Consider the following 19,550-nt stretch of genomic DNA (forward strand, 5'->3'; position numbering starts at 1 on the left):
AACAAATAGAGGAGAAAAATGATGAATATTTTGAGTTTACGACAGGATATATCTGGTTCACAGACCTACTTTCTTACTGCTCATTAAAACACGAAAGGGAGCTGCTACGCTGCTAAGTGTCTATCAAAGGTTAATATAAGTCTTGCCATGAGTGATCCTTGTGAGCTATATATGGAAAATCCTGACAAACGTTTAGTAGCACATGGTAACATCTACAACTTGAGGCCAACTGTCTACCACATGCCAAAACAAGATGACCAAATTAGAATAGTAGTTAAGGAGATTGTAGTTACTAATGCCCATGTCCTACTTCCCTACTAAAGAGGTCAAGATTATTGATGAGGCCAAGAAGGCATTTATCTTTTGGCCAAAAAGACTTATTAATATGGTTCTAGCTAAAGTAAGTGCAATTATATTTTTCAACTTGGATTTTTTACTTTTAAATATTTTTTATTGACTTGAAATTATTTTGCAGATTGCCCCCTCCAATCAAGTGATTCCCCAATTGCAGTTGACTTAGATGTAGCAGCATATTTTGACAGTGAATGACAAGTCCTTTAGGATAGCAATTTTTCTAATGGATCTAACAATTATCAGGAAAAAAAGGAAGTGAATGTCAAGATTGAAAGAGAGGACTTGATGTGGATGTGGAATGATTGTCATCTCACCTTATCACACATTCAAATTTGGTTAATGTAAGTATCTTGTCTTAAATTAACATAATTAAACAATTTAACTAATTTTCTTACAACATTATAAGTATGTCCATCATGATTTGGTGTTATCGAGAAAAGATAATAGGTTTGGATTGCTTTTCCCGATTCATACCTAAGAGTTTAGGAACACTCTTAAGCTAAGACATGCATGTATATTTCAAAGGTTCATCGAAGGGAAGGAGTGTTACATTGCACCATATATCCATGAGTAAAAAAAACTTTGTATTTCATTCTCATTCTGCTTTGAATTTACTTTTTCTAACTCCTATTAATGTTTTTCTATAGCAGCCATTGGCAATTGGCATTTTTTACTATGAAGAGCAATATCATTCTCTTCTTATGCTTCCTTCGCTATAAAGTGGGAAAATATTTGAAGAAGATGGTGGACTAACACATATCCCTTAACTATAAAACATTATTTGTCATGTTTAGTTAGTCATAGTTGACTTTGTAATTTTGATAATAAGGCTATAAGGACATCCTACTATGCCGAGTTGAGGAAGCATACCCATGAAATCAAAAACCTTATATGGATCACACCAAAGGTAAGAGCATATTTTTTTAGAGATAAGCCTACTTAATTTTTAAAAATACTCGTTCTGTTGTTCTTTTATAGAGTCATAGATAGTTAAAGAAATCTTAATTACGCGGCTTGTATGTCATGCGGTACATTTTCAACATCAAATATGGCATGACTCCATTCACCCAAGAAGTAAATTTATTAATTTGGTTTTTTATTCTCCCTTAGAATTTACTTATACTTGACTTTCTACTTTTAAATGTTCAAGCTTACTGAGCTATTCCCTGAAGAGGATGTTGATAAGGTCAATCAATAGAGTTTTCTATAAAGCTTCGTATAGGGTAGTACATAGCTATAAAGCTCTATTTTTAATTTGAATTTTTAGTTTGATTAGTTTATTACAATGTTTAATTGTATATAGTTTAGGCTTTAAGTTTTGTTTGAATTAGATATTTGAATTGGATATTATTTCACTTATTTCATTTATATTAGTACTTGATTATATTATATTAGTTGTAATGGACTAGAATGGCCGATTTTTATTTGCAGGTTAAATGAAAAATATGCCCAAGAAAAGAAGGGGTTATAAAGAAAACAAACAAAGTAGTAAAAAAAAAACTATCAAAACCAATTATAACATTAACCAGTTTAAAAATAATATTTTTTTAAAACTAGTTATGACATTAACCAATTTAAAAGATGACTTTCTAAATCAATTATTAATGTATAATTGGTTTAGAATATGATTTTCATTTCTTTTGTTCTAGGTCACTTTCCAAACTATTTAGAAAATCATTTTCTAAACCAATTGTTTAATCGGTTCAGAAAGCCCAACCTCTCTTATATAAACCAATTTATGAACCGGTCTAGCTGAGCATTTTTAACAAGTTTAAAAGAGCTTTTTCTTACTAGTAATTGCAGCCTATCAAAACTAAGGTAAATGCAAGAAACAATCAAACAAATTTTTGTAAAAAAAAAAGATATAGTTTCTAAATCGATTATGATCATAATCGATTTAGATATGTGTTATATTTGAAACAATTATGACGTCATAACCGATTTAGAAACAAATTTTTTTAGGAAAAAAACTTTATTTCATTTCTAAAACCCTTATTTAAACCTATTAAGGTAATATTTTTTGTATTAGCGTAATGGACCACGATTGCATGATAAGGTAGCCTACCAAAGTCATCCACGATCCCTCTATTAAAACCTTCAGATAGTCTTCATGAGTTGTGAAGGTGGCCAGAAAGAAATGTCCTTCCACATCCATTAACTCAAAAAAAACCCCTTAGTTTCCACATATTCAAAAGTTTCATCAAGAGATCATTATATCTGATGAATTTCCCTAATGATTTCAAAACTAATGTCTTCTCTATGCCCTTCACAACTAGATCATGAACCCTCTCAAAGAAATCAGTAGTTGGAATTATACCTTTCTTTCTAATTCTATAGTCCTAATCAATAATCTTGATTTCTCCTTAAGACTCTACTTTTCCATTATCCAATAACTTGTTCTTATATGAGAGACATGCAAAACCATCATCTTCTTCCTTATTAACATCTAGCATTTTTCCCAATGTTGCACTTTGATCCTCTAAATGAGGAATAACATCATATATGCTAACTTTCTTAGTCAACCGAATTCTATCACCCTCAAGTTTTGAGGAATCACCCTTTCCCCTGAGAGCACATTCAACCTCTATCTCTAATGTTCTCGACATACAGGTTAACTTGATTATATATATATATATATATATATGTATGTATGTATGTATGTATGTATGTATGTATAGACACATAAGGAAAAGAAAGTGAAAGCCACTTTTGCTTTTGAATATTGAAATGCATTTGGTAAAAGAAATAAGAGAGAATTGGTGAAAAAACCCTAGTTGAAAGGAAAATTATGCTTAGGGACCAAATACAATTAAAGGACCAAACTCATTTTAATATTTAGAAAATGATAAGGTGAATGGACCAAAATGCCTTTTGCTATTGGGAGTAAATAATACAATAAATCAAAGATAATTTTTGATGACACGAGTTATGACTTTGACCTTTCATCTCTTCGCATGCAACTGTGCATCACCACAATTGTGCAACTCTTCTCTCAGAAAACTCTTCTTTAGAACTAATATCTAAGCACCATTGAAAGTTTTGCATAGCATAGATGGAGATCAAATAAAACAGACAATCCATAATTAGAGAACCAAATAGACAATCGAGGAGGGAAAGTGGATCATTGCTATGATGGAAGGAGGTTTTCACTCAGGCTTTAAATGATGGAATGAGAAGTGCGGTAACCTTCAGCTCTAGTTTAGGAGCATAGCTCAAATTCAGACGATCCTTGAAAAATTAGTTCGAATCAGGTCAATCAGGTAAATAAGCTTGTGTTCTGTCATTTACTTAAAGGCATTAAAGATGGGAGGTTCTTCTTAGGTGGAAGGAACATTGTTCTCCAAGACATCATGGAGTATTGCAACATACGACGGCCCTCAGCATTTTCTTTACTATCAATAAGTAAAATATAAAGCTCAGGTTTGTTTCTTGATTCTTCTCTTAAAGCTTATGTGTTTTTGGGTATTTGAAAAATATTTCTCAACTCAAAATCCAATATATCTTCCAACCCTAAAATTTCACAATCTCTTAGAAATAATTAGTGAAAACAAGTTTTAAGTACCAATTTCAATGTGATTGTGAATGGTTAATAAAATATCTATATTTTACCAACAAAGCCATCCATTTATTTTTATAAATTTTAAGTCTAACACTATTTTATCCAAGTTCTATATCTAAGTAAGCTTTCTCAAGCACCATTTATATGAACACAACAATCTAAATGATGGCCAAACACTTAGAAGCATTAAGCATAAGATAAAATAAACATATATATAAATATATATCATTAAATATCAAAGGAGAAAAGTAATCAAGTCTTAATCTATACAAAGGTTCGAAATAATTCTAGAATAAGAAACTATCTACTCATGTTCATTAGAGTAACAAACAAGAAATTGTTTAGCACCCATCTCAAAAACATAAAGAGAAAAGGGAAGGGAAGTAGAAAAACAAAAGGAAATCAACTTAATTCTGTTCAAATCTTCAATCTTTGGCCAAATTTCCCTTAAAAACTAAAAACCCTGACAAAGATAGCCTCAAAGGACATTTGGAAATCATATGTCCTTTGTTGGAGGCATGGAAATTAGCTTATTTAACCCTAGTTTGTTTTTTGCAACTTAAAACACTCAGCAGCATTTAAGACATGAGTCGTGGCATGTTTTCATTACATCACAGCTCATGTGCAAAATTGTGAATTGTGCTATAACATATTGTCCTTATGCCATGATGCATGTGCAATGCCTAGAAGCCCTTGTCTTTGCGTCACATGCCATATCATATTGTGCATACGTCGTGGCATATAGCATAAAGAGCTTCATCTTCTTTTGTGGCTTAATTTTGGCTGCCTTTATATTTTCTATATCTTCAAGCATTGTTTGGCTCTCCATTGTCATAAATATGGCTTGTTATACATGGGGTGAGATAATAATCTTAGTAATAAAATAACTCATTACTACTAATTATCACAAATAATTGTAAATGAGTATGGCATAAATATCAATAAGTAAAATTGTATATTTCCTATTTCACTTCATGAAATCACTTCACATAAAATAATCACCACTAGCATAATCAACTACCATTTGAGCCTTCATATCAACCCAAATAAAACTATAGGTGTGATACCACTAACATTTAGACACATAACTAGCACAAAAATTAATTGTAAGGTAAAGCTTTCATGACAATTCTAACTAGTTTAATCAATAATAAAAGATATCATGGAGAGAAAAAGATTAACCTTGGCAATATAAAAACTCAAAAGGTTAAATAAGGAAAATCTTGAATAGATAGGATCCTATTACTTATTTAATCTAAAAACCAAGTTTAAAAGGTTATTTAAACATTATAATCAAAGTAAAAAGTATTTGGGAAGCATGAATATTAAGTAGAATTGAAAACAAGTTAAAATGAAGTAAAAAAAATCATTTTCGCTTAATAGAAGTACTTGGCTGCAACTAGAGCATAGTAAGTCACGACCAACACTTTCAATAAAGATTTAGCTACAACCAATTCACTTTTAGCTGTGGCCAAATGCTCTTGGCCACCTTTAGCTATGGCCAACAATCTTTAAGCCGCAGCTAAGACTTCATGACAGTATCTGTCATGACAACTCCTAATCATGAACTTTTGATGTGTATAACTTTTGACTTGAACCTCCAATTGAGGTGATTTAAGCGCTCACACATCAAAAATTTCATAATCTAGCTAATGATTTTTTTTTCACATCAATCTGATATTAGATGAAGAATTTAGACACCTAAAAGCAAAACTTCACATTTTTTTCTCTAAACCATCAATTAAGTGTCCAACTCTCAAAACCATAAGCCATTAGCCTACACAAGGACTTGAACCACACTCAATAATTCATAATATATTTTTCCAAATAGTCACAAGCAACAAACAACTCTTAATACAAGAATTGATCACTCAATCTTTATAAGACACATTATGAGGGGGTAAAAATGTAATTTTTTGTATTCAAGATAAAGAATCACCTAAAATATGTAAAACTCATTTAAATTGTTAAAATATACTTATTCAAACTATCTTGACTCACTACCATAGTCAGTTTGGGGTTGGGACCTTACTATGGCCAAAACAATCCAAAAATGCCTAAAATCAAAGTTTAAGGCTACCATTACAAGTAGATTCTAAATAAACATAAATCAATATAAAAAACCCCTAGTGTTAGTAAAATAATGTCAATTACACATAAATTAACTAAAGACTTTACAAGATAAGCTCTAGTTCTTTGGCATCGATGTTTTTTCCTTTTCCTTAACTGTATTGTCTCCTGTAAGATATTAATAAATAAGAGTGAGATTAAACAATCTCAGTAACTAAGAAACTAAATTAAAGCATACTAAAATGTGCCATATATAAATAAATAGGAAATTTATATTACATAGGTCAATCACACATTAATCACATTATAACACAAGATAGTATGCCGCATAATCAATGCAACTACCTTATATCTTTTAACTAGTATGACTTTGATTAACTATAGAGATATAAATAAAATTCATAGGAACTTAAAAGAGTACAAGTTGTTAGACTGACCCTTTATGAAAAAGTTACATGGTACAAATTATAAGCTTGTCTCATATGTAACTATATTACTACTGCCTGATAAACTTTAAACTTTGACCTAATCAAAAGTCACCATTAACAAGGTGATCATAAAGGCTATGATTGAGTTTAATGATATTCATGCATAGAAATATAAGCGATCAAGATAGAATTTTTTTATCACATTAATTGAAAGATATTACTGGACCCCTTAACAAGTAAGACTAAGAAAAATTTTTTTCATTATTATAGTCAATCTACTCAGAGATCGAGAAAGTAATGGTCAGGTAAAGGAGAAGGACAATTTCATGTCTCACACTTGACTATAATATCAGATGATAAAAGGGATATAATACAGTTATATGATATGTTACATCAGATTATCGATTTCTATATGAATTGGATAGTCGCAATATCTTACTAAAAGTCACTTGTGACTTATAGGTTGGTAGTGTTATTAGCCTACAACTAGCTTTATATAGGCTTACAAGATTGTACACAAGAATAGCTCAAATGAAGCTTTAGTATTCAAGTTCAATGAATTTAAAATATGTCTAGATTCAATGAATGTAATGTTTTATATAGAGTGAACAATTTTTATATATATATATATATGTATTTAAATATTTATCTAATAAATATGTATATATGTATATATGTATATATATATATATATGAATATAAAATTAAAAATATAATATTATGTGTGTGTGTGTATACATAGATATACATACATATATGTATGTATGTATGTATGTATGTATTATATTATATTATATTGTGTTAATTTTAAATTTAATTTTATATGATAGATTAAATTTAATAATTAACATGATATGAGAGGACATTATATTAGTTCTATAATTTAAATTTATAAGATAAACTCAAATTAGATATAATATCATAAATTTAATTTATGAAATAAATTAAATTTTATTTTCATTGGCTCAATATATGATTTTTGAAATAATTGTGATTATTTTTCAAAAATTCATAAGGGAGGATAAAAAAATCTTAATCTATATAATATAGAGAATGACAAGCTTCCTAAGGGTGAGAGACAGACTTCTTGATGGCAAAATTATTGAGAGCCATGAAAAAACCTAGAGAAAAAGAATAATGATATTTGACTGAGCTTTTGCATAGCTAGACAAACGTTAGGAGCGCTAGCACGCTATTCATATTGAAAGATATTCGTGTGGATGCCGGTAAAGAAAGCAGAGCTGCGTTGTTAGCTCCTAAGGTACAAATAATTGTAAGAAACTTAAAAGTTTGACATCTAAAAGGTATTTTTCTATCCATCTTGTCTTAAACAAATTTGATCAATCCGTGATCGTGATTGGGATTTTAAATTTTAATTTATTACTGCACCCCCCAATCCAACACTAAGGAGAATAAATACTATATGGACTTCACTACTTCTTCCTATAAGTAAAATTTCACCCCTTCTGACATGCTCACATACAAACCACTAATTTGTATTCAAATATATATATATATATATATAGTCATATAGCCATATAATTTCATAAATTCATTTCCTTTGAAACCATTTTCATGCTACAATCATTTCCTTTTCAAACATGCATAGTCTAAAACAAATTCATAAATAATAACCATACTCACAAATAGTTAAGCTAGATAATCATATAGAGTAAATTATTCGATTACCTCAACACTTCTATCATAAGAAAGGATTACCCATGGATTCTTTCAATAACTAACGTCCCCACACACTTTCTTTCTCAAGATATACACACAACAAGACAATCTACATACAATTAGCACTATTAGTCAATTAATCAAATTGATCACAAGTACTAATTATCACTTAAAATCATATTTAACGATTTATTTTCTTTCACTTGGTCAACTTAGGTTCATCACAACCTAATGACCTCTTTCTATCTCTCCTACAGCTACCAAAATAATTCACACCAATTTTTACTCCTTTCTATTACTTCTATCAATCCTGACGCACCTTTTTCTCAATTTCCATTATCATTGAGCATAGAGTCTCAAAGCTTTATTGTTAAACTCCAAACTAGTCAAAAAACTTTAATTCGATTTCGAAGAATATTTTCATTACCAAAAGGTAAGAAACAAATCCCTTAAAACTTTTTGCTTCAATTTCTCTATAACTTACATTAAGAGAAATTAGTGTAACTAAGGACGGTATGAAACTCACTCGATAAGCTATCAATAAAAAATGTCTCCTAAGGCCTTAAATCTTCTTGCCTTAATAGAGCTTTGCTCTCTTCTCTCCCCTTTCTCATGTTTCATCTTCCTCTCCTTTGAAAACCATGAGCTAACCATGCATATCAATTACTTAATCTGTGTCATACATTGAGACGCATGCAGCTTATGCCACTGCACATGGCACAGTGAGGGAAATCCTCACTACACGAACACGCTTCAATTCAAAATGCGATGCTTCCACCTAAAGTTTCTTATTCAACACTCACAGGAGTCAAAACACCAAACTACCATCCAAAATTTTAATCACTCACTAATTCACTAATTTATACCTAATTAGCAACTAGTTTCAGAATTAAAAATTTAAGATGTTACATGTGGCATGCCACCAAATCTTCATTGCATGTGAGTTCATTTTTTTTATGAATAAGTATTCATAGGTTACAAACATGTAAATATATATATATATATATATATATGCAACATTATTAAAGAAGCTTTTTATATCATATTTTGACTAATATCTATGTATAAACAGGAATGTATGCACGCATCTTAATTAGTAGATTAATTTGTTGTCATATGCCATGTGTGTATAATGCAAATGACTTTTCTAAATGGTTGTAGATTCAATTGGGGAATATATTAGGCAAAAAGCATCATCAATAGTTCTATCATATGCCATATTTGATAAAGAAGTAATTGGACAGCATAACTTTAAAAATATATTTGAATTTGCTCAATCTATAGCCCTACTAGGTAACAATGCTATAAATTAGTGAGACTTTGCACTTTCATAATTACATAGTTTTTGTCTTTCTGCTAAATATTGGTAATATGGTTATTACATTGTTCTTAACATTTTAGTGAGAATTTGTAGGATTTTTTAACCAACCAAAAATACTTGTGTGGATGGTTAATGATATAATCTAATCCACTAAGAGTATGGCTAAAATAGAGAACAAATGAGTAGGCTTTTAGCTTTATTGACCCAAGTCAGTTGACTTGGCTTGTTAGACTCGATGAGTTTTTTACCTTAAAATCCTTTTTCTACTTTATAAAATAAATACTCAATTTAATATTACAGTTATATTCTTCCTTAAAATTAGAATTTGGCAATTATTATTCTTCCAAGCTGTTGGGAATAAATATAATTAATGCAATTATTGCAATTTTAAACCAACACTTAAAGTAATTTCCCACATAACCCTTTTGTCTAGCAAATTCTACCACTCCTTATATTAAAGCATTTTTATTTTGCTATTCTTTTGTAGGCATTTGCTAATGAAATCAAAAAAACTTTTCTAGAAACAAGTGTGAATGATATTACAAATGTGGAACAGGCATTTATGGCCATAGTTGTTATGATCAAGGATAGGTATTAACAACACTTTTTTTCAAGACATGGAAAGGATCAAGCTAAGAGCTTTTTGTGTTGTCATTTTGATGCGAATATATGTCCATTAGTCTATTATATGCTCACCCATTGTTTAGAACAATTTTTTTAGTTTTAGGTAGTTTCAATCTTGCTCTCTTTTTCTAGTATTAAAGCATCCAGCTTTTAACATACTTCAGTCTTCTATGCTGTTTGTGCTGGTGAAGACCTATACCTTCCTGTAAGGAGTGCCTGATTATTTATTTATATGCGCTTGTAATTGTAATGATCTCTTGCACTTGTCACTTTTCAGTTTTCGTTTGCATGAGTGAATTTATTGTGTGTAAATCTTAGTCTTTCTCTGGATAAGTCTATACTTAATTTTGTACATATTTTGACTTTTTTGAAAAATTTGTTCATTGGCTACAAAATGTTTGAAGATTGATGAGCACAAAAGAAACTGGATGTTTGTTATATCTTGCTTAATTTGTAACAGCCTATTTGATGTTCTTTTGAATTGCTAGTTGTAATTTTGTAAGTGTTGTGTATGAATGCTTAAAATGACCTACTTGTGGTGGCTACTAATTTTCATTTCAAGCATAATGCTTTAGACACATCGAAGCATAAGGTTTTGTCTGAAGAGAAAAAAAATAAGTTCAAGTCAAGAAACTCTTACATGCATCTCATAATTTAAGTAAACTATAAGAAAATACTGATCAAGGAATTCCCTTAGAAAATAAATGAAAATGTGATTGTATTTTAAAATGTACTTATGGCCATCCTTCTTTTTTTTTTGGTACAGGGTATGATGTAATTTAACATGTACATGATATTGTTTTTATCCCCTCGTATATGTTTTGATATGGAGTACCTTATGATATTTGTTTATAATTTTGATTGTACTTAATGATAGATAGACAAACTAAACCTAATGAAATTACTATTATTTCATTGAGTATTTTGTTGTTCATTCTCCCTCTTTACATTTATTTATTTTGTAGGGACAATTAAATCATCCTCCATATTACATTGTTGAATTCGTATCATTTATAGGTCAATATAACTTGCTATATAATGTATAGTATTTCAAAAAGAAGGGACTTATTGTGTGTGTTCCCAAAATTCTTTCATGATAACCTCCAATGATTACAGTAATTGTAAACAATTACATGATAATTATAGACAATTATATGTAATTTTAACAAATGGAGTGCATGCTCATCACAACAACTCTAAATTTCATGATAATTATAAACAATTACATTAATTTGATGTAAGGACTAAAAAAAATAATAGTACATTAAAAACTATAATTAGATAAATATTTTTATTAAATTTTGGAGCAATTTAACAAGATGAATGGCTAGTTTAATGGTAATTACAATTTGTGACTATTATAGGTCCAGTCTTTGAATCCTAGTAGTGTCAAATATATATAATTATTTTTATTTCATTTGCATGAAATTACCAATTTGCCCCAAAAAAGAAGAAGAAAGAATCAGATATGAAATGGCACGCCTACATTTCTTCCTTTCCTTGATCTGCAGCATTAGAAGAATCGAGAGCGAGGGAGAGATTGATTAAGAGAGCACTGATGAGCAATTCTCTTCATTCACTTCTCTACTGCCATTGCCTACCTCGTCGCCAATGATCATGGAGTGCTTCCAGCTACTTGTAAGGTTGACTTTCTGTCTGCCATTCTGTCTCTTTCACTCTTGTGTACGTCGGTGGTATGTGGGGAATCCAAGTCATAGATTAAGGGTGCTCTCCTTCTCCTCTTTCTTACTTCTATTATCACTAAAGTGAGTGGATGTTGAAATAGAAGAGTAGAAGGGATTTAATCAAGTTGAAATATGAGCCGAGCATGTGTTGGGAATTAAGGAGCGGTCATATTGTGTAAGCAATTGACTTGAAGTAAGTTATATCTTCAAGAATCTATCAGATGGCATAGTCGATGATCTACCTCCTGTTGAACTCGAAAAGGCTTATTGTTAAATTGACGAGAAGACCTTTTGAGGATACCTTCCTTTTGATGTAAATGTTTAATTATGTGCTATATTTTGAAATTATGATTAGATATGCTCCACGTTAACTATAAATAGGATTCTAATTTATAATCTATTTGTCTATTTATTATGGAGGAGCAAAGCCCTACATTTCTAATTTGGACTGTATATTGCTGTTGTAGAGACTTCGGGAGGTCTTGTTTAGAGGGAAGATTCTGATGAAACTTTTGCAAAAGTTTATCAATCTTTTGTTTTTATGAAAATGTCACAATTATTTTTCATTATATTTCAAATGAATTAAAATACTAGATTAAAGTTTCCTTGATCAAAGCTTAAGGGAGGTATATCTGTGTATATATCCCGTACTGATCATGTTTAATTTTTAGGGCATGACATTTGAACATACAAAGGGCATGTAAATTAGTGTGCAAAAATTTACATGTAGTATATAATAGATTACATGTAAAAAAAACACATAGAGAGTACATCACTGTCAAGAGCCCCAAAATTTTATGTAAACTACGAATTACATGTAATTCCACAAATGAAGAGATCCGTAAACATGCCTGAGTGAAAATTACATGTAATATCTACCAGTTTACATGTAAATCAAGCACACAAAGAGCACTATCAATGCCCCTTATTTACATGTAATTCAATAGATGAAGAAATTCACAGACATACATGAGAAGAAATTATATGTAACACATATTATATTACATATAAATCAAATACATAGAAGCATGCCACTGTTAGTGCACCTGAATTGATGTAATATCTAGTGGATTACATGTAATTCACGTTGGTATAACACATGCTTGGTACCTCGCACTTAAGCCAAAACTCTCGCACCTTACATCCTAAGCCAAATCCCTTATACCTAAGCTATAATCCTTACACTTTAAGCCAAACCCCTTATAAGTCAAGTCAGAACCCTTGTACCCTAAGCCAAACCCCTTGCAACTCAAGCCAAGCCCCTTGCACCTTGTGGCCTGCAACTTACACCCTAAGTCAAAACTCTTACACCCTCTAATTGTTTAGTTTACATGCAATCTTTGAAAATTATATGTAATTAAGGAATACTAACTTTTTTAGGTGACCTTTCACCAAACAGAGCGAGCTCTAGCAAGCACACCATTACCTATTGGAGAAGGGGTTGGAGCTTCAATAGCTGGATTTTGTGCCTTTTTTACATTTTTTTAATTAACACAAAGAAGCATTTTAGTTTAATGAATAAAATATATAGTTTCGTCCTCCAATTGACTTTGCTCTTTAGGCATAATTTGTCTCTCAACGAGGTCTTTTTTTATTGTTTCTCCCCAGAAACAAATATGTATTGAATAATTTCTTAAGAAAAAAAAACAAAATACTCATATTATTCCAAACGTTATCGCGTTAAAGGAGAAACAGTAAATTAGAGTAAAACCTAAAAAAAGGATAAATTTTTTTATTCTTTTTTACATTTGTTCTCTCGAACAAACCAGTCAATCCCGTTGTCGGTAGGGGCCAAGTCGGCAAGCAAACTATCGCGTTGCTTCAGCCTCTACTCTTTAATTTGTATGGCTGAAATTTAATATAAACTCGAGCCTACTTTCAATTTCGATGGTAGAAATGTATTGCTTATGTACACAGACAGTATCCAACTCAAATTTCTTTTTGTTGGCATTTTTAAAATCAATGGTTATGTTTTGAAAATAGTCAACTGCTCGGTGAATGGTATTTTTCTTGTGGAATTGAGGGGCAAATTCGCAGTCCTTTCCGAGTAAAAAAAAAATGAACGAATATATCAAATTTGTCAATAATAAATAATGTGATTAGAAACCATGGGAATGAAGGCCAAGTACTTACGAACTACCCTTTGCACAAACATGCAGACCAGACCGGTTTCTATCTACTATCTACCACGAACACCAAACCCAAGAGCTTGTTTGCAAGGCCGAATATCCTACTGGGCAAACAGGGCCGTTGCCTCCAAAATGCACACTTATACTCTTTTTCAACTACTTTTTTTTTTAAAAAAAAAAAATTAAAGGTAGATACAATGCCCGGGCACAAGATCAATGGGAACGTTGTGCTACGAAAGCACGACTTGGTACTACTAGACCCAATGGTCTTTCGCCCTTTCAATTCAATATATTGCTTATAAAATATTATTGATAATATCAGCAACAATACTACTATTGAATGACATTTTTTAAAATTAAAATTATTTAAATTTAATTAATTATCAACAATGTTATAAAATAAATTAAATGAATTAGTTATATTATTTATTGAAGATGAAATATATGAATTACTCAATTATAAAATTTTAATATATGATTTTGCATCTTAAAAAAAAAAAAAAAGTAATATGAAGATATATAAATGAAAATACATGAGCCATTATCCCCGAGACTTTTTCACATTGCGCTGCTCGTTTGGCATCCCAACGCTGTTTCCTTCTTGCTTCTTTTGGAACAATTACTCTCGAGTTCTCATTCCAAGATTTTTTTTCCGGACCAAAAAAAAAAAAAAAAGAAACTCCTTAATGAAAAACTTTACTGCACGTTCCTACGAGAGGATGGAATTTGGACGTTCCAACTGAAATTAATTATTCACTCCACGACTTTTCGCGGCATTTTAGTCATACTAATTGTAAGTTTTCTTCGTTATCTTAACATGCTATGAAATAACGAGACTTTTCATATATCTACTGTAAAATATAATTTATTTTATAAACCTCCAATATACTTGATATAGGAGTAATAATTAAAATTTTTACAAAGGTGTAATAAAATTAAACTAACACAACTACCATAGACCCAATACATAACTTAATTCCAATACAACATTGACCAAATTACATAAAATTAGGCCATCCAGAATAAGCCAAAAACTTTTAACTCCACTTTAAATGTATATTCGAGTACATTGTTTTAGATTATTTTTTTAAAATATCAATATTGTTATATTCCCACAATTTTAATATGAAAAATATTTTAAAATAATCTCGAAAATGCATTTAATCTTGATTTTTAAATGTTACGTAAGTTTTAAATTTTTTTGTTTCTTTTATATCTCTAAGTGTCCAAATATATATTATTTATAATAATAACAATAATTATTTTATAAATAATAATAATAATTAATTTTAAGATAAAAATTGAAATGGACTTGGAAGGAAAAGAAAAAGAGCATTCAGCTAGCTTAAAAACATTAGTTATAATTTGTAAGAGTCAAACTTTCTTTTTTGGTGGGAATAAGAGTCAAACTTAACTATACAATTTTTTTTTTATGCCCAAGCTTATTTGGACATGTTAGAGTAAACTTGCTTAAATTGAACCCAATTTAAACAAACATAACTTACTTAAATTACCTCATGTGATTTTTTGAGTCCAAATTAATACGAATGCAAAATCATAAGTGTCCAAGTAATAAAATATTAAAAAAGTGAAAATGTCAAACCAACTAATTTTTAAAAAAATAAAATAAATTTATTATTGATAAAAAATAATAAAATTATAAAAAAAACAATAAGAGCCAAACCTGAAAGCCTTATTTAAATAAGAATTTAAGTTTAAAAATAGAGGATTTTTAAGGTAATATGGTTTCTGCGTCCAGTCTTGAAAAACCCTGAAAAAAGGGTTTGAGTTTGGGCAATCTTCCAAGCCTTGTTCTTTTTTTTTCCTTTTATTTTGAAATGCACCGTTTAACAAATGAGAAAAACCCTAATCATTTTATCATTCCAAATTCTTTAGCTATATTCATCTCTTAACTCAACCTCTCTCTCTCCCCTCTCCCTCTTGCTGCTCTGCTTGCCCTATGGCTCTCTTATCTCTCAACTCACCTATCGCTCTCATCTCTTAATTCAGCATCTATTGACTCAGTGTCTTCCTCTCAACGTTCTGTTATTTTGGCTTTTTAGCTTTCTTACTTTCAGGTAATTCCTCTTCCTACATAGACCTTTTTTAGGCTATAAATATCTAAAATTTTAATTTGATGCTCACTTTTAATATTTAAATTTGATTTGAAAATTTTGATTTCTCATCTTATTTTGTAAGGATTATATCAAGATGCCTCATTTATTTTACTTTTGAAATTTTGTTGTAAATTATAATAGCATCAACTAACATGTATTTAGACTTTTAAATTTTTTATTTATTTTCTAGATGATGTAAGACCTTAATTTAGTTTATATTAAATTTTAGAGTTAAATTATAATGTTAAATATTATGATGTGAATCAAATTATTTTTTAAAAATGACATTAAATTATAACATTAACTTTTTTTATTTTTTAAATTAAACTTTCGAGCTTGACCTTGAGTACTTTTAATAAAAGTTGAGTTTTAAGATTTAATCAAAATTTTGAGAAATTGAGTTTAACGCCCACCTTTAAAAATCAAGCCCATAAGGGTTAGGCTATTAAAAATCAACCCTGTTTGCTTTTCCATCTCTAGACATGAGGCAGGACAAAGTATTTCAATACTCAACTCATATCTCATCTTATCTTGTAGACTTGTATATATATATTTTTTGTTTTTGTAGCTCCAATGTGCCCTGTTTTGACTTTTTTTAGATTGGGCTCAATATAATTGGGATGGTGACAAATTAATTAAAGTCAATGATTTGGATTGAGTTCGACGAGTTAACCCGAACCTAATCAAAAAATTTAGAGCCAAGCCCAAAAAAATATTATTTTTTTATTATTCGGGCCTATTCGAGTGGCCCGAATAAGCCTGAATACCTAAATAAAAAAATAAATTTTTAAAAAAATATATAAAATATGATAAATATTAATTAATTTTTTAAATTTTATATCATTTTATGCTAAAATACTATATATATAAGTGTTTTAATGTATTTATTTTTTAAAAAAAATTAAAAATAGTTATATTTCATATTTTTATTATTTTTAATCAATAAAATATCTCAAAATAGTATTTAAAATATATTTTAATATTAATTTGAATATTTTAAGACCCAATTTTTGTTAAAAAAATTTTGAGTCCTATAAATCATTTGCATATAAAAAAATAATTTCATATTTTTTATAAATTAAGATAATTAATTTTAAAGTAAAAATAAAATTAAAAATTATTTTAAAAATAAAATTTAGGCATGTACGAATTTCTGACTCTACTACTAGATAAATATAATAAATAGAATAATATTTTTAAATAATTACTTGGTTATTGTTCATGCTAGATTTGGTTAAAAATTAAGAATAAATTCTTGAGTAAGAATTCCTTTTATGTAAGAGTTAAATAATATAAAAAGTTAAAAAAATGATTTCAAAAAAATAATATTTTATTCATAATTAAATAATTTTTTATATAATATAATGATGACAATTTTTTTTATATTTACAAAAATAAAAAGTATAATTTACCTAAAAGTTATTAAAAACTTTAAACTAATCGAGATAATAATTTTAAGTTAGTAGTCTAACTATGATTGAATTAAGATCAACTTAATCATAATTAAAATAATATAATTTAATTAAAATATATAAAATATTTATATATAACTATGATAAGAGCAATATTTAAATAATTAAGACATTAATTTACAATTAAAGAAAACATTCATGAATAAATTATACATAATACAACAAAATAATAACAAAGTTACTTAAATATAAAGTTGATAAGTTATTTTTTATTTTATTTTTTTAAAATTAAGATAATATTTTACACTTAATAGAATTATTTAAAAATTAAAATTGATTTAAAAAGTAAAGAAAAAATATTTTTAAAAAATTTTGGGTATTTGGGCCAGCCCGAAGCCCGAAGGTGTTAGGATCGGGCTTGGCTATATGGGCTTTTTAGAAGGGATAGGATGCTTTAAGCTTGATACGAATAAGCCCGATTCGAATTGAGCCCGATTCGAATAAACCCGGTTCTCCTAAATTATCGCCTCTAAAATTAATCGAAATCAGGAATTCATGAACACCCCTTTAAATATAACAAATAGTTGCTCATAAAATTTTTTATTATAGAATACACCCATAAATATATTGAATTTTTTGCCAAAAGAAAAAATAAAACTATTTTAACTCAAGACAATTAAATATCATGCGTAATTTTCCAAGGGAAAAAAAAAGTCCTAATCTGTATCTTCAAACTAACTAAGAAAACGTTTCTGACAGCAGGGAACAAGTTTCTCCGAAACGTCCTTGATCCCTCCGAGGCGACGTTATGGCCGACCTATTCTTTTTCAATAACTTGCAGCTTCTTTTCATTCTTCATCCGAGAATTCTTCAACTCAACACTGTGTGCACGGCAGCTCCTCTCCCCTCTCTCCATCTCTACAAATGTCTTCAGATTCTGATGCCACCTTCCCCAATTCATCATCCTCGACTCCATTGCAATTAGACGATCCCCAAATTCGAAGATTGTCTACGCTTCTCCCTCTGCTTCTCAGTTTAGCACCTCCTCGCCACATCCCAGAATTCGATACTGCAAGCCACCGTGGTCGAGTCCGGATCATCATAGTTGACCCGTCAGCTGGAGCTATGATCGTGATCGAAGGCTATGGGGATCTCCAATCCGTGCTTCAAGGCCTCTCGGGGAAGCCTGGAGCGTTGCCGGCGTCCAAGGATTCGATTCAGGCCATGCCGAGAGTGGTGGTGACCGAAGAAGGCGCGGATTGTTCGATCTGCTTGGAAGCTTACGAAGTCGGCGGTGAGGCTAGGGAAATGCCTTGCAAGCATAAATTCCACTCTGGGTGTATTGAGAAGTGGCTAGGGCTTCACGGGTCTTGCCCAATCTGCCGATATGCCATGCCGGCGGAGGAGGAAAACACAAGCACCGCCGGCAGCGAGGACGAGCAAGATGGTGCCGAGAGGAGGGAGAGCGGTGAGGGGCTGGTATCCGTGAGTGTATGGGTTAGGTCCCTCGACGAAGACGACGACGACGACGACGACGATCCAATGGAAGTGGATTCAGACTTGGATCACGGATCCGGGGGATCCAATAGTGGTTCAGGAGAAGGGAATTCTGCAGGGGATGAAGACTCTTGGATGATGGATCAAGAGCCGCAAGATATGGAATTCTGAAAGAGGGATCAAATCTGGAAATAGGAAGAATTCGTAGGAGTTAATGGTGTATGCAATTACAGCAAAGTTGTTGTCTTTTTGCGATTTGTTTTGTTGATGTAAAGATGATTTGGATGTTAGTCATGTTTGATTCTGATTGCAGTTTCCATTAACATTTTTGCATTGACGAGGGCGATTGCTTCATAAGAGAAGGGGGCGTGAAATGAAGTGAGCTGCTTTCTCCTCATGGATTTCCGAGATTGCAGCAAGAATGAGGTGAGCTGGATTACTGAGGACGCATCCCAAAGCAAGCCGTTTAATTAATTAATTAATTAGCAAATAAATTAGTCATTCTCAATTTAAGATATATTTTTTAACAAAATTATACTATTACATGATAAAATTTATTAAAATATAATCATTAATTTTTATAATTTTATTTTTAATCTTTATAATTTATTTTCTGTATTTTTAATTTTCATAATTCTTATAATTTAATATTCTTAAAATCCTAAGTATCAAAC

The 19,550-nt window shown here is 30.2% G+C and overlaps 1 protein-coding gene across 1 annotated transcript; it reads left to right on the forward strand.

Annotated features, from left to right (window-relative positions):
• Positions 1-18,138: 18,138 nt before the first annotated feature.
• On the forward strand, positions 18,139-19,330 carry LOC129319933 (E3 ubiquitin-protein ligase MPSR1-like). Its single transcript, XM_054965048.1, has 2 exons — positions 18,139-19,095; positions 19,190-19,330. The coding sequence occupies exon 1, from the start codon at positions 18,304-18,306 to the stop codon at positions 19,045-19,047; it is 744 nt and encodes a 247-aa protein (XP_054821023.1). The 5' UTR covers positions 18,139-18,303; the 3' UTR covers positions 19,048-19,095; positions 19,190-19,330.
• Positions 19,331-19,550: the final 220 nt, after the last annotated feature.

This window comes from Prosopis cineraria, unplaced genomic scaffold (assembly GCF_029017545.1).
Source record: "Prosopis cineraria cultivar Desert tree isolate PC_DT_omini unplaced genomic scaffold, ASM2901754v1 PC1, whole genome shotgun sequence".
Lineage (NCBI taxonomy): Eukaryota > Viridiplantae > Streptophyta > Magnoliopsida > Fabales > Fabaceae > Prosopis > Prosopis cineraria.

Bases quoted from the DNA above. Each gene is read 5' to 3' on its own strand.
- LOC129319933 (XM_054965048.1), top strand. From the start codon at position 18,304: ATGTCTTCAGATTCTGATGCCACCTTCCCCAATTCATCATCCTCGACT.